The sequence below is a fragment of the Sceloporus undulatus genome, chromosome 4 (assembly GCF_019175285.1).
Source record: "Sceloporus undulatus isolate JIND9_A2432 ecotype Alabama chromosome 4, SceUnd_v1.1, whole genome shotgun sequence".
Classification (NCBI taxonomy): Eukaryota; Metazoa; Chordata; class Lepidosauria; order Squamata; family Phrynosomatidae; genus Sceloporus; species Sceloporus undulatus.
Genome location: NC_056525.1, coordinates 57,709,250 through 57,726,059, shown reverse-complemented (window position 1 = coordinate 57,726,059; position 16,810 = coordinate 57,709,250). Strand labels below are relative to the sequence as shown.

At 40.0% G+C, this 16,810-nt stretch overlaps 1 protein-coding gene across 1 annotated transcript; it reads right to left on the bottom strand.

Moving 5' to 3' along the window:
* Positions 1-6,523: 6,523 nt before the first annotated feature.
* CTSE (cathepsin E) lies at positions 6,524-16,577 on the bottom strand. The gene is made up of 9 exons (XM_042464296.1): positions 16,522-16,577; positions 15,636-15,792; positions 14,925-15,042; positions 14,003-14,121; positions 10,443-10,642; positions 8,628-8,750; positions 8,119-8,260; positions 7,184-7,282; positions 6,524-6,700 (listed from the first exon to the last, which is right to left on the bottom strand). The coding sequence occupies exons 1-9, from the start codon at positions 16,575-16,577 to the stop codon at positions 6,524-6,526; spliced, it is 1,191 nt and encodes a 396-aa protein (XP_042320230.1).
* Between the last annotated feature and the right edge of the window lie 233 nt (positions 16,578-16,810).

Below are 16,810 nucleotides of genomic sequence, written 5' to 3'. Positions count from 1 at the left end.
TTAAATGCAGCTGGTGGCTGAAAGTAAAACATTTTGCCCAATTTGCTGCCATGTTCCTGTACTAAAATTCTGTCTGGGCACAGTCTGTGCAAGGCAAACCACTGGCTTGAGATCAGATTTTAGCAACTTGGTGTCATTCGCACTTGGTCTAATCTTGCAGTCAAGACAACTGTAATGGCTCTTCTTCCCTCCACACATTTTAGTTCCAAAATGCACCCAGGGAAATGGCTGACCAAAGACTTCTCAAATGTGGACACTGCATTATTGAAGAGGTGCACTTGAAAATTCTTTGTAACCTAGCAAAGGACTTCAAGTGTTCCTCTCTTGTAGGCTTAACAACTCATGTCAGTGGCCAGCTCATATGAGTCGTGTACCATTGGAGCAAAACTCTTGAAATACTGGAGTTAACTTTCCTAAAAGATGAATGTTCAAGTATGGGGCAGCACAGAAATTGTGCTGTCTTTTTCTGGGAATTCTCCTGTCCAATATTATAATGTTTAAATGAGTTGGTTACTTATATGGTTAAGTGACATCCCATCTGCTACCCAGCTTTTTGGGGGCAATTAGCTTACACTTTGGAGTTTATCAAAAGAGAGGAATTTATCTTAAATTCAAATGAAAAGAAAGTGGGGTCAGATTGCATTCACTTAAAGTCACTAGTTTTGTGCAATTACGTGAATACGCATTGTATTCAAACTGGCTTCCCATTGCCCGAAAATAGTATGCCATTGCCCAAATTTGCATGTGGCAGTCTATCACACAATAATGTGAAGCCACATGATTGCATTTGGACTGACTTCCTATTACCCGAATTTGTGTGTAGTGGATTATCACGCAATAACATTAAACCCCATGATTGCATTCAGATTGCCATTGGATTAGACTTTCAATTCCCCTTGTCTGATAAACTCCCAAGTAAACTGCTTAGGGAATGCTTAAGTGCACTGATAAGTGGTAAGAAATATACTTGCTATTGCTATCTGCTTTCACATCATATATTGATGCATCCCAAATAGATATACTGTAGATAACAAACATAGTCCTTCTCCTCAAAAAAGGCAAAAAAGATGATCCAAGAAACTACAGGCCACTCATCCTGACCTCAGTACCAAGAAAAATATTAGAAAAGATTATAAAGGAATTCCTCTCCAAGTGTCTTGATGACAGTGCACTGATTAGTAGAAGCCAGTAGGGGTTTGTCAAAAACAAATCCTGCAAAACTAACCTTATATCTTTTTGTTTAATTGGGTCATTAGTGTATATTTATTGTATTTACTTCATTTATACCCTGGCTTTCTCCCAAGGGGATCCAAGGCAGCTTCCAAAAGTAGTAAATTAAAAATATTTACAATAAAAAGTACAATAATTAAAATCCCCACACTATAAAATCATTTAAAAAGCCATGCAAAAGTTAAAAGCAAATAAAACACACAAATAAATAAAAAAACTTTCCTGATTAACCATTAAAAACCCGCTTAAACAAAAATGCCTTTGCCTGCTGGCAGAAGGAAATCAAGAAGGGATCCATCCTAGCTTCTTGCAGAAAGGAGTTCCAAAGGGTGGGAACAGCCACTGAGAAGACTTTATCTCATGTCCTCACCAAGTGAGCCTGTGAGACTGAGAGAAATGCTGAAGAGCTTAGCATTTTTGTAGGTTTGTATGGAGATAGTGCAGTAGATGAATGCTGCAGATGTCATTTATCTGAATTTTAGCAATGCATTTTTAAACTTATTTTCATTATCAAACTAATTACCGGTAAATGTGGAATAGATGGAAACATCATCAGATGGCTCCTTAATTCATTGGAAAACTGTGCTCAAAAGTTGTTAGCAGTGGCTGTGCTTCAGATTGGAAGGAGATCACAAGTGGAGTGCCACAGGGTTTTGTCCTAGGGCAGCACTCTTCTGTATGAAATGAATGAATGAAATATTTATTTATATCCCGCCTCTTCCATTTTGGGGATCGAGGTGGGTAACAACATTATATAGTACATAAAGATCAAACATTAAAACCCACAAAAACCCTGCCTAACCCTCCCACCCAAATTTAAAATTACATAGTAGGACACAGTTAAAATATATAACACCACATCACAATTATTGCACAATCCGTGATGAAAGAGGTGGTGGAAAAGGTTCAATTGGTTCTGGGCAATTTTCAGTCTGGGTAGGCCTGCCGGAAGAGAAGGGTTTTAGTTGTCTTTTTGAAAGCTTCCAGCTATTTTTTAACAGTGATTGAGTTGATAAGATAGAGGAAAACCTTCTCAAATATTTGGATGATACAAAACTGGGAGAGGTAGCTAACACAGTGGCAGATAGGAACAGAATTCAAAAGGACCTAGATAAACTAGAAAACTGGAATGAAATCAGTAACATGAAATTCAACAGAGACAAGTGCTACATTCTGCATTTGGGCCACGAAAACCAAATGTATAGGATGGGCGATATTTGGCGCAGCAGTACAACATGTGAAAAGACCTTGGGATTATAATTGATTATAAATTGAACATGAGCCAGCAGTGTGAAGCCGCAACAAATAAATGCATTAATAGCAGCATAGTTTCTAAGTCGGGAGCTGTAACAGTCTCCCTGTTTATTTATTTTACTTATTTAAGGAATTTATATTGTGCCTTCCCCAAAATGGTATTTATTTATATTTTGTGATGGTCAGGCCTCTTCTGGAGTGCTGCATTCAGTTCTGGATGGCCCATTTAAAGAAGGATATAGACGAACTGGAGCAAGTTTAGAAAAGTCTAACAAGGATGATAAGATGTATAGAGAACAAAACATGAGGAGAGGTTGAAAGAACTGGGCAGGTTCTGCTTGGTGAAGAGAAAATTGAGAGGTGACACAACTGCACTGTTTAAATACCACAAAGAGGAGGATGCTGATTTGTTCTCTGCTACCTCAGAGGATAGGACCGTTCTGATGGTTTTAAACTACAGCAGGGTAGATTTTGATTTAATATTAGAAGGGACAGCAATAGGAAGTTTTAACTGTGAGAGTGGTTCAGGAGAGTGGTTCATGCCTATAGGACCCCTTCCAACTTTAAGATTCTATGATTCTGTGTTATGGATAGCAGCTAAGAACAGGTGTTAGGCACAAACTGAAGGTACAAAGTTCAATACTGTATATCAAATACTGTGTCCTAAGATATATGTGCATAGTCTGTACATGTAGGGCCACATACACTTCCTTAACCGGGGTGGACAATATGGAGGCTGCAAACACCATATTGGCTCCTCCTGGCCACTTCTGGGACCCCGATCATTCCCATTTGCTGGCAGTGTTGATGTTAGTGGGACTGCAAAAACTATCAAAACCACAACACTGCCAGTGTTGTTATTGTTGTTTTTTCCATCACAGCCCCCTTTCTCACTTTCCTTCATGAAAGGAATGAAATACTCTGTAATGCAGAAGGGCACTCTGGCAGGCACCCCTCTGAACCCTTCAAAGTTGCTGCCAGAATTTGGCAGTATGTATGGTGGCTCTAGAAACCACAATGGCTCCACCATAGTCACTGACAGATACAAAATATCACTGAATCCATGACACCTTTCCATTCCCAACAAATTCCCCAGCCTTGTTACATAGAGCAAGTTCTCCGTCCAAAAACAGAATAAGCCTTGATAATAGTATCCAATGAAAATGTAAAGTCTTCTCATCTAAATCACAGTGGGTTGACCTTAAACTGGTGGGATCTACCTTTTTGTTTTGTTTCTTATTAGAATTCCAAAGTCCACCTCCTGGAACCAAGTGTAAAATATTTGTTCTGGGGGACTGACCATTTACTTTGCATTAAGGAACCAAGTGCTACTTTTCCCAGGAATGTGTTTTCAGTACCAGAACTAAATTCACAATCCTCTTGAACAGAAATACTTTCTTGGTTGCCCCCCCCCCCCTTGTTTTAGTAGTACTATTATTACACGCAATAATGATGGTTGTGTTCTTTGAAAAGAAAATTACAAAGGAAGACTAGAAAGAGAAACTGCTGAATTGAATTGTATTCACAAATTCCAGTCCATTAGCAGAGGTATGTACAAAGAAAAGGGCTTCATGACATGGTACATATATTAGTACAAAAGTCTTTGCTACTGCACATATAACAAAAGGAATCTTTTCAGGGAGAGTTTTAAACCCTGGGAAATTGACTTTTTGTAAATAGAGTTATTGCTTTCACGCATCAACACTGACCACTGTGAATACCTGAAAGACCTCTTTTCACCTTATGAAGTCAGAAGGCATGCCAAAAATAATTTTTGTGCACTTCAGTTGGCCTAAAAACACTTTTTTTTGTGGATTTTGGATGAAATTCAGAAGTCACATACACTGATTGATTCATCAATCAACATGTGGAATTCTCCTATCACACAAGCTGATTAATCAATCATTACATGGAATTCACCAAAACAAATTTTGAAAAAGGAGTTTGAAAAGGAAAGGTTCAACAGCATAATTGATTCAGGGTGCATCTACACTGTAGAATTAATGCAGCTGGACACTACTCTAACTGCCATGGCTCCATCCTACAGAATGCTGGGATTTGTAGTTTTGTGAGGCACTAGCACTCTTTGGCAGAGAAGGTTAAGACCTTGTAAAACTAGATATCCCAGGATTCCATAGCATGGAGCTATAGCACTTGCAGTGGTATCAAACTGCATTATTTCTATAGTGTCAATGTACCCAAAGTTTGCAGTGGAGTTGTAGCTGGAGAATGAAAGAAGGAAGGAGGAGGGTGTAGGTTGTAGTTCAGGAATGACTGGAAATGAATAAACGAGCATTTTATCCTTGTTATTTATTTATTTATTTAATGACCTGCCTTTCTTCCAGCATGGGTTCCACAACAACTCACAGCATAGATTAAACCAAAGTGTAGTTAAAGCACAATGATTATTTTTTAAAATGTTTTTAAAAACATAGCCTACTCAAAATATTTTAAAAGCATTTAAAGCATAACTATGAATCATATAGAATCATAGATTCCTACACTTGGAAGATACCCCAAGTGCAATCCAGTCTAATCCCCTTCTGCCATGCAGGAAGACACAACCAAACATACAGTTCATAATATGGTTGTGTAATTACAAAGAAAAGATAACAGATTCCACAATCTGAGAATAAAAGCACAACACACAGATTCTTCTATTAATTCTATCAATTAATCATCAATATCAATGTAAATGAAAATGTATTTGCCTGCTAGTGAAAGGAGAAAAGGAGGGGTTGGCCCTCACCTCCCATAGAACTGCCAAAAGGACCTATCATATGGATTTTATCACATTGGAAGAGAAACGGGATATTGGCACTATACTCCAGCAATATCCCATTAATATAATGCAATAACGCAATGTTTTTTACACAACATCATTATAGCACGATATCCTGTTAATAAAGCGGCAAAATTGTGTGCTTTTTATTTTTGAGATTTCCCTGCAAATAAAAAGCAGTGTGATTTTGCCACTTTATTCACAAGATAATCATGCAATAATGATCAAGTAAATAGTGTTGCATTACTGTGTGATATTTACAAGATATTGGTGGGAGCATAGCCCTAATATCCCATTTCTTTTCCCAGTATGATAAACTCTGTATGGCCTCATTAAATGTACCAAGAGAAAGCCTTCCACCAAGGATATTAAAACTTGGTCAGGCTTGTAGAAGAAGACATGGTCTTTCAAACAGTCTGGCCGCAAACCACATACGGTGTTATAGGTCATCACCAGCACTTTGAATTCTGCCTGGAAGTGAAGTGGGTACCACATGGGATCTGTATGTTCTCTCTTACCAATTACAAGCCAGTAGTCTGCCATAGCATTTGGAACCAAATGGAATTGTCCACATAATTTCCAAAAACAGCTCCACATACAGTTCATTACAATGACTTGCTTTAATAGGCTAGTGCAGCGGCTCCCAACCCTTAGGGCTCCTTGTGCACTTCCCAAGTGCTCTGCGGCTGCTCCAGGAAAATTACAATCTATCCCATCTTCCTCCCTGCCCCACATAACACTACTCCTGAACACCATTAACTTGTAAGACATAGAGATCTCTTAGGGATCTAAAACGGGATCCGAGAGTCAAAAAGGTTGGGAACCCCTGAGCTAGTTTGTGATTGTGACATTGCTCTATGCATTTTCCATTTGCCAGTGGTAAAAGGGGAAAAAAGTCAAGAGGGGAAAATATTTACATATACCTTTACTATAATGTCCAGGTTACATTTCTATACTGAGAAGGGATGTATCTAAAATGAAAGGGATCTCAAGATATGTACATAGGTAAATGTACTCTCAGGGGAAGGCAATGGAAAGCCTCCTCTGAACCACTCTTCCCAAGAAAACCCCATGATAGGTCACCTTAGGTCCAACATAAGTAAAAAATTATTTGAAGGCACACAACAACAAACACAACAAATGAAAGCCATTATATGTATTCTATCCTTAAATGAATTTAAGGTACAGATTGAGGTGGGGTGGGCAGGGGTTTATCTGAGCTGCTCAGAAAAAGAAAACCTGGAACTCATTTTGGTATTATCCAGCTATTGGAGAAACAACTGGTGCCAACCCCACTCTGTCATTCCCACGATCAAAGACAGAGTAATACTGGCCAATAAAAACATCCCCCAGAATCCAAAGCGGCCCTTCTGAAGTTTGCATGTCTAGGCCCTGGAAACCGCTGGTGCACTGCTGCATCCCATCGCTATTTTCCTAATAGAAAGAGAAATTGTAGATGTGAATGTAAATAATATTAATTTATATCAGAGCAAATTGTACATAGTCCAGAGTAGTATACTAGTATTTTCACCACTTGGAAAAGTTACTTTTTTGGACTAGAATTGTCATAATAATACATACATTTGCTCCACCATTGTAGTGGATCACAGAAATATGTCCCCTTTTCTGATTCTCTGTAAGTATATTTTTATCATAGGGTATGATTAAAACATGTTAATAGTTAACTAGTTCTCATGAAATGAGTCAAGCTTTGTAGTCCTAAGAATTCAGCTACAGAGTTTCAAACTTTGACCTCTGGCCAGAATTTTCTGTAATGGAGGCACTAAACAACAGCTGAGCTCAAGAATGTGGAAATTATTATTCATAAAGGAGAACTGATCTCATGGCTCCTTCCCTAATGCAAAGCTAAAAATAGATATTGACAAATGTAGCCTACCTCCATGAGACAGGACTTACCATGATGGTATAGGCATCTGGGGTGAGAGAGTAAGGGATCCCATTGAGTGTGAAAGTAACACTAGGCATCACATTGAGGTTGTTGCATTCCACAGCATACTATGTGAAACAATGCATATAGGTATTAAAGTGGAGTCAAATGCAAAGTTTTCCCCCAGTTAAAAACAAAATATGCTAACCCATGTGATTTGAAGAGGGGAGTGGATGCATCTGTATCCGTATCATTTTTTATTGCTTTGGGATATATAGATATGCGTATTTAAAGCTATCACCTCTAGCATGTATATACCTCCACAAGATAAAAGCAGTTTGAATGTGACTATATGAAGTGAAAAAATAGGTCTTATTGCAAAGCCCTCCCCCTTCTGCAAAATGCACCCCCTTCCTCCTGATGCTGTTTTCATTTAACTCAATTGCTCTGTGAGCCTCTTTTAAATATTTGTGTGTGCAGTGCACTTTTGTCTCTCAACAGTCTTCCAGGTAAAACCTGGAAATTCTGCATTTTACACACAAAAACAATAAGGAGAAAAGGAATGAAGCAAGCAAACTAACCAAACTATGAATACAAGAAGAGTCCAACACACTGCAGAAATAATCCAGTTTGAGACCACTTTAACTGCCCTGACTCAGTGCTAGGGAATCCTGGGAATTGCAGTTTGTTGTAGCACCAGGGCTCTCTGACAGAGATGGCTAAATGTCTCACAAAACTACATTTCCCAGAATTCCTTAGCACTGAGCCAGGACAGTTGAAATGGTCTCAAACTGGATTATTTCTGCAGTGTGTTTTGGACCAAGATGAGACAACCTATGGTCATCCAAAAGTAAAGGATAAAATAGGATGGCAGATGGGAAAGTACAAAGGTTGTTCTAGATGACTGAGCATCAGTTCAAGCATCCCACTAAGATGTTGCCAGGGATCATAAACTAGGATTTACCTCTCCATCCACAGGTTGTGCACCAATTAAATTTTGCATTTGCTTTATGGCCTCAGAAGGGCCTGTGATAAGAGATGTCCCTGTGTCCACTATAGCTTGGCAGCCTTCTGCACAAAATGCAATTGTCCCTCCCACCTGGATACTGAAAAGGAAGAAGACAATATAAACACTGGAAAAAAGACAGTTGGTTCTTGTTTCTCTAAGAGATACCCTACCCTGGCTTAAGCATCAGCCAACTTGGGTGGAGTACAGTTGTGTGTTTGTTTTTTTACTTTTTAGTCTATCATCACTTAAGGATGCCTCCACTTTTAGGAAAGGCGATTCATAACAAGCAATTCATTATTTCTTTCTGGGTTCTGGACTGAAGATACACATGAAGACTTGCTGGATTCTAGTTTTTATCAATGTCAGACAACGTTATAAGTTTGAATTTACTGCTTTCTCCCCACACACCTTCCCATCGTCTCTGTCAAAATCCCAGAACCCCCCCCCCTCAAATAGCCACTTACTTATCCAACAGGATCTGCCAGTATCCTTTCTTAGTGACTGGGATCCAGTTGAGGTTTCCAGAGAAAAGGGAAGGATCATAGCCACCAAAAATCAATTCCCCTCCTACAGAAGAGTCCGGGTTCCTGGAGAGAAAGGAGTGGTATAATCTAATGTGAGCATCTTTTTCAGCATAATAACAAACTAGAAAAATAAGATTGACTTTTCCACACCCTCTGAATCCATGGCAAATATGGAGATCTTCCAATGATGTTGAACTGCAGCTCCTATCAATTATCAGCACTAGTTATGCTGGGTAGGGTTGAAGAGAGTTGAGGAGTTGAGAGCTGAAGAAATGTTCAGCAACACCTGGAGGGGCAACATATTCCACAGTGTGTGTTAAAGCAAGTCAACTATCCCTCTCCTGGAGCCCATGTTTCCCCTCTTGCTCCCATTCCAGGTCACTGATATGATCTACTCCTTCCTGCTCTATCATCCAGCTAAAAAGCTGATGCAAGGGACTGTGTAAAAACTGGGGAAATGCCTGGGTGAAAATATTTCCCCCCATTACATACTGATCAAAGGAAAAAAATTGCTGGATTCTAGCTTTTATTAATGTCAGACAAACTTATTAGCTTGTCCTAATGTCAGTTCTGCCACTTCCCACTGTTGAATGCGGAGTCTGTCAGGTTTTTATCAAGGGAATATTGATCTCAACAGCAAGGGCCAGCTCTACTATTAGGCAAAGTGAGACAGCTACTTCAGGTGGCAGGATGTCTGGAACAGGTAATTGTGCCAAACACCCTGCAAGGAGGATCCTTCGGCTCCTCCCCTCCCTATCCTGGGCTACACATCACCACTGTGTTGTCCCCATCCCCTGTTCTATGAAGCTCCCCATCACCACTGTTGCCTAACTACAACAGTGAAGAGAGGGATTTTGAACCAGCCTCCAAAACAATACACAAAGAAATAGATTTGAGAAAGATCATATGAGAGACTTCAGATCTGTTATAATCAAGTATTTGGAATCATTAGTGCAAACACAGCAACAGCTGGTAAATGTTGGGAAGCATTCCTAACTGAAGCCAAAATCATTGCCTAGGAATAAGACTTTCAAATATGAAGTCTCTCTGGATGCTTATCCCGGTTGAGATAAATTCCACAGTGAAATCACTTTAAAATCATCCAACTATATATTGTATGAATTTAACATGTGGCATTTTATATACTACAACATTTTATTAAGAGCTGCATGTCATGACCCTCTTTGAAGTGGACTTGTGGCATTACATTCTGCAATGCTTCCTGAACTGAACACTATTTCTGTCTTAATATTTGCACTAAAATGTGCGATGCAAGGCCAGAAAGTTATAAGTTCTGTCTCCTTGATCTTTATGAAACAAATTGCATTTGTTTTGTCTACTTCATGTGGGAAAAAAAATATTCTGTTTCATTTTGGATACTATACAACTTGACAAAATGTCTTGGGCCACCCCAAGTAAGCAGCCAACACACTCTTTACACAGTGATGACATAGGTTCAGTTTCTTCCTTTTTTTACACAGCAGAGGGACAAAGAAATATGTCAAAGGGATGTGAGGCGGATGCTGCACATAGAGCAGGGTGATTGCAATGATGAGGCTCTTCCTATTCCTTCTATCAATGGGAGACCTTGGGTTGTTGTTGTTGACTGGAGGAAGTTTTCACCCCGACCCCTGTGCTTTAAAACTATGTGTGTTTTAGACTGCCAATGTAAAGTTGCCTTTTAATCTCAGCTTTCATTGGATTTCATTAAGACCTTGAAGGAAGAGCTTGTCATGAGGAGACCAATTCTCATACCTGCTTAAATAAACAGAGAATAATGGCAATTCCACCAGGTTTTGGGCCATCATATTATCAAAGACTGGGGAGATTCCATCCACTGCCAGAGATGGGTAGGCCAAACCAAGGATCCCATCAAATTCTGCATCCAGAAAGGTGTTTCCAGGCTCAGACACACTCTCAGCAAACTGTTGATTGGTTACAGTGATTCCCTCAACCTGAGGAAGAGAATTCTTGTTATTTAAACATTTAATTTTATTTCCTAGTTGAACAAGAATTTTTTTTGCAAACCTGAGAAAAAGTTTACAGACATCAAAACAAGGGATTATAGGGACTGAATTCCAGAATTGTTTTAATGAATGAATGAATGAATGAATGAATCTTTATTTGTATACCGCTATTCCCATGATCACAGCGGTTTACAACAGTAATAAAAACATACGGAAACTACAAAATCCAATAGAAAGAAATCCCCCCCCCCACATTAAACAATACAGTACAGCAATAAAAATATCCATCATTCAATCACAGTTAAAACAGTTAAAAACCAAAGCACCAATTACATCCAATACAATACAGCAACACAAGGGGAGAATAATGGAATTAGGGAACATGGGGGAAAGCTTGACGAAAGAGGTGAGTCTTTAGATTTTTCCTGAAAGACTCCAGGGAGGGGGCTGAGCGGAGCTCGTCAGGCAGAGAGTTCCAGGTCTGCGGGGCCGAAGCAGAAAAAGCCCTATGTGCAGACACCACATATCTCGTATCAGGGACTCTCAAAAGTTGTTTCCCGCCCGACCTGAGAGTGCGGGGTGGATTGTATGGAGAGAGGCGGTCCTCCAAGTACCCTGGGCCGAAGCCATTTAGGGCTTTATAGGTAAAAACCAACACCTTGTATTGCGCCTGGAAGCGGATTGGCAGCCAATGAGGATCTTTCAATACCGATGTTATATGGCTGGCTCTGGAGTTGCCAGTGACCAGCCTAGCTGCCATATTCTGGACCAATTGTAGCTTCCGAGTTTGGTACAAGGGTTGCCCCATGTAGAGTGCATTACAGAAGTCAAGTCGAGAGGTTACCAGTGCATGTACCACTGTTTCAAGGTCCCCCCGGCCCAGGAAGGGTCGCAGCTGGCGTATCAGCTGAAGCTGATAACAGGCACTTCTAACTGTCGCATCCACCTGAGAAGTCAGGTGAAGCGATGAGTCCAGAAGCACACCCAGACTGCGAACTGTGTCCTTCACGGGGAGCGTGACCCCATTTAGGACAGGTGGAAAAATTTCCATCCCCGGACCAGGGGAACCTATCACAAGTACTTCTGTTTTCTCTGGATTCAGGCTGAGTCTATTTTCCCTCATCCAGCCCATTACCGACGCCAGACAGGCATTGAGCGGAGAGATGCCATCCCTAGTCACTGCATCAGTCAGAGACACAGAGAAGACTATTTGGGTGTCATCAGCGTACTGATAAAACCGCGCCCCATGTCTCCAGATGATCTCTCCCAGCGGCTTCATGTAAATGTTAAATAGCATAGGGGACAAGATTGCTCCCTGAGGGACCCCAGATGTAAGGGCCCTCTTATCGGAGCGACAGTCCCCCAGCTCCACCATCTGGAATCTACCCGAGAGGTAGGAACGGAACCACTGCAGAGCAGTGCCCCCGATACCCAACTCCCCCAGGCGATCCAGAAGGATACCATGGTCGATGGTATCGAAGGCCACTGAGATGTCCAAAAGCACTAACATGGACACACTACCCCTGTCCATGCCCAGACGGAGATCATCGACTAAGGCGACCATGGCAGTCTCAACCCCATAGCCCGCCCGGAAGCCGGTTTAAAATGGATCTAGAAAATCCGTATCCTCCAAGATCCCATGCAGCTGGGAGGCAACCGCTCTCTCGATCACCTTTCCTAGAAATGGCAGCAGTGAAACAGGCCAATAATTATTTCGAATTAGGGGGTCAAGGGAGGGCTTTTTTAATAGGAAATCGGCCCTCCTTGAGAGATGAATTGACAATTCGGCGCAACATCTCTGTTACTACCGTTCCCCCTTGAACTGCCAGCCATGAAGGACAGGGATCGAGAGAGCACGTCGTCTTCCTAACGCTACTGAGGAAGAAACTGACACACTGCTTCAGCTCCTTGTTCCTCCTATCTATAATCTTTCCAGTAGCTGGGGAGAAGGAAAGAATGGATTTCCTTCATGACATTATATTGTTGTTAGCAATTCCTATTGTAATACAAAGAATTTTAGAGTATCTTAGGCCACATTCACACTGGCGGTTTTGTGTTGAGTAGATCTGGGGAATTTCGATGATGCAATACCTAATCAAAGGTATTTACTCTGATCAAATCTCTCTGTGGCAATTTAACCCTGTTGAAGTTCACATTACAATTTGAAAGGAAAATAAGACTCATGTATTAAAGCCCTATTCCTGGTGGAAGTAAAAAAATGGCTAGGAATGTTTGGTTGATGTGAATCAATGCAACTGTATGCATTTCTGGATTCTTGTTGAGAGTGGGACTGTGAGAACTGTAATTATCAGCACCAGCACCTCAAAATTTATTACTCAGCCAATGGGTTTTATCTCTACTATAAATGTTCACAATGGGGAGCGTGCAGAGAAAGGTCTGCTCATAGAAATTTAACCAAGGTATTGGATAGCTGATATGTATTATCGTAGACATTATTGAGGCAGATGGACGAGGGGTCTCATTCATTGTAAGGGACTGTGGCCTGCTGAAATTGACAACCCCTAAAGTGAGGATTGCATCCAGTTAGCCCTTTTCTCCAAAGGGAGGGATGCCATTAGTACCAGGGGATTCTCCCTCTGCAAAACACACAGTGTGCAAAGTGGGTGGATGATGGGGGTGCAGATTGTTGCAGGGTGGAAGAAACAAAAGGAGTCCCACTGTGTGAGCTAAGGATGGATTTTGCCCTGAGCTAGCCTGTTATTTTAATTAAAAATGCAGACACACCCAGCCACATGTATAAACATGCATGTAGAATGAATGTTCCTATTAGTATTCATTTGTAATCTCAGTCCTTGGTTACCAAGGAAGTATGAATGTAGGGAATAAAATCCAGTTCTGTAAAACAATGGTCAAGTTCTTTAACATTTTGTTCCCTCCCTGATTTAAGTAAATTGAGGATGCTGAGCACAGATGAAGATTGGGTCTTTTGAAAAAGTATTGCATTTGGACACACACACCCTGCCCCCATGTTGCCTTTTATGGGCCTCCTGCTGGTAAAATAATGCTTTATAATTCTCAAAGAGAACAGGTTTTTAAAAGAAGGATTGAGACATACTTTTTAAAAAAAACATACACTTGGGTCTTCTGCTTACTTGGGGTGGCCCAAGACATTTTGTCAAGTTGTATAGTATCCAAAACCAAACAGAATATTTTTCCCCCCACATGAAGTAGAAAATCTCACAAAGAACTCTCCCCATCCCTGTTCTTGAAATTACAACTATAATAATGTATTAAATTAACAGGATGCTACCTTTTATGATACCCAAATGTGCTGCCTGAAGCAGAACATTCGCCTTACCTAATGGTGGGGCTAGCCCTGCCACTTACAGTCACTTGATCCATTCCAATTATTCCTGTCAAGCTGCCAGTGCCATAATGAATGGAAAAAGCTGTTCCAACTTCAGTGTAGGTGCTGGATTCTGTGGGGTGAAATCTGGAATGTTCAGCTGTCATTTAAAGAGAAAGTATCAGTCAGGACCAATGGTATGAAAGGCATATGGTCTAACTTTTAGTGGGGCTTATGTATGCAGCCACTCTTAGCCTTACACTAGTTCTTTGCACCCTCAACTGGAAGTCAGTCCTATTGATCACAATGAAATTTACTTCTGAGTTAAAAGGCATAGGATTGAACTACTAGACTATTGTTCCAAGTCCCCAGTTGTATCCACTTTTACAATGAAAAATCTATCATTTTGCATTGTAACGCCATCTTCAGAATATATTTTTCACTTATTATTGTGAATCTGCGCCCACATGGTGGGATGGATATCACATCCTGAAACAGGAAAAGAAACATGAGGTTTCCATTGTTAATAATATTCCTTCCTAGGCATTCTCATTTTCTCTTTGAATTAAAAAAATATCTTTGAATACAGATCAACACCTAACAATTACTTTTGCAATACAACTTCTAGAAGGAAAGAAGATGCTGAAAACTGCACAATCTTCATGGGAAACTTCTCCACAAGAATGTCTTAGTATATGGTGGCAGTTGCCACCGAGCAGATTTTAAAATAGAATTTGGATGCTTTCTGGATTGCAACTCCCAGAATACTCAGCCAGCATAACCACGTTTCCAAGATATGTTATGTACCAGGTTCCTCATGCAAAATGTTTTGTATCCAAGGAACCCAATCATTTTTTTTGTCACAAATACTTTCAAAGGGATAATATATTTATATGTAACAAAAGTGTGCAAACACCCCCTTTGTCTCCTACCCTCCCATCTCCCCTCTACAATAATCCATACCACATGCTTTGCTGGCACAGTAAACAGATGGTATCCATAGGTTGGAGGAACCAGTGTCAAAGAGTACTGTGAAATTCTGAGGAGGCGTCCCAATAGAGATCTCTCCAAAATATTCCACCTAACACAAAAAGTAAAACATCATTTATTTCCCATCCACTCTGATAGAGAAATGCTCAGCACATAAAGAAGGGAGTCCTCTTAAACATAAATGGAAGTCTTACCAGATTCAGTCTGCTGGATTCAAAGTGTGTGTTATATGTCTATGAAGATAGACAGATAGACAAAAGAGTCCATTCAATAGAAAAAAATATTTTCTTAAGCTTAATTTTTATTCAGGGAGAAAGTAATGTTCAATGCAGTTCCAGTCTTGTATTATCTATCTGCCCTCAGATAGTTCATTACTAGTCATTTATTTATTATTATTAGTTTATTATTTTGACTGGTCACTTAGGCCTTAGACTCCAAGACCTAATGACTAGTCAAAAGGGGCAATAAAGTATCAGGTTCTAGAGCAGATAGACAATATATGGCACATGGCTATATATCATTCCTAGATTTGTAAAAGCTCTTTTGCTAGTGATAGCAAAGAGTTTATCTTAGGCAAATTCAAATCCTTCATCCATCATCATGATCTTGCCAAGTTTATCTTATTTGTGCTTTCTTTGTATTTTGTTCCCTATAGTTACTTCCCTGCTTTGACTCATAACTTACATCAAAATAGTTGAGGAGTGGTTCATTAGCTTCCAGGAAAGCTGAGCATTCCTGGGTATATTGGATATTATCGACCTTGTGACTTTTCCAAAATTGAGACAGTTGCCCACGTTCCCTCAAAACTTTCCGCAAAGATTTGTGTTTTTTCAGGGGAACTCTAGGGATAAGGGAAAGAAATCATATAATCAATGCTGTATGGTAAAGAAAGTAGGAAAAGTGGAAGGCTGCATTCAAAATGGATAGACTCAATTAGTGAAGCCATGGTGTTAAGTCTGCAAAAGCTGAGCAGGGCTGTTGATGGTAGGGTGACTTGGAAGTCTCTCATTCACAGGGCTGCCATAAGTTGAAGTCAGTTTGGAGGCAGTTAACAATAACAAATGGTATAGTAAGATTATCAGGAGCATTGTTACAATCACCAGCAGTTTATATTCTTTATTGAATGCTCATACTTTTAGATTTCTATCTGTGGTACATGCCACAAAATAAAATAATTATACATGGAAGTCACCTCTCTCTCTCTCTCTCTCTCTCTCTCTCTCTCTCTCTCTGTTACTACTCGACATAAAGGGAGAAATGTATCTTTTATGGTTCATCATTCATATAACATCTTCTCAGCCCACTATGTGGACTCCAACAGAAGCGTTCTTAGCTTACAGAATACAATTCAATGAATTTTGGTCTTTGGCACATTTTGTGAAATGCATCTTTGACACACCTTTACCAGTACTGAATCTGTGCAATATACTAGTTTGTGAACCTGAAAAATTACAAAACTTTCAACCAGTTATTTAAGTGATTTACGGGGTTTTGGGAAATGAATTTCAATGATGCAAGCAACTTCCATTGTTTGCAAGAGTCAAAGAAAATATCAAGGAAAGTTTCTTACCTTTGCAATCCAGTGACCAGCCAAATGTAAAACATTATAAGGACCAGCTGCTTCATCTTGGCGGTAAAGGTCTTATTGCTCTCTTACACTTCTAACTACTGAACAAAAGCTGTATTTTTATACCCACAAGCCCAACCCAACTGAATATTAACATTGAAGATAAAGAAAGGTACCATGAGAAAGCCACACCACTTAATGTCAATACAGTTCCTTTGGTGTAGAAATTAGTCATCGTTTATGCGCTCCACTCCAGTGGCCAATGATTAGACCATTATTTTGACACTGAGAT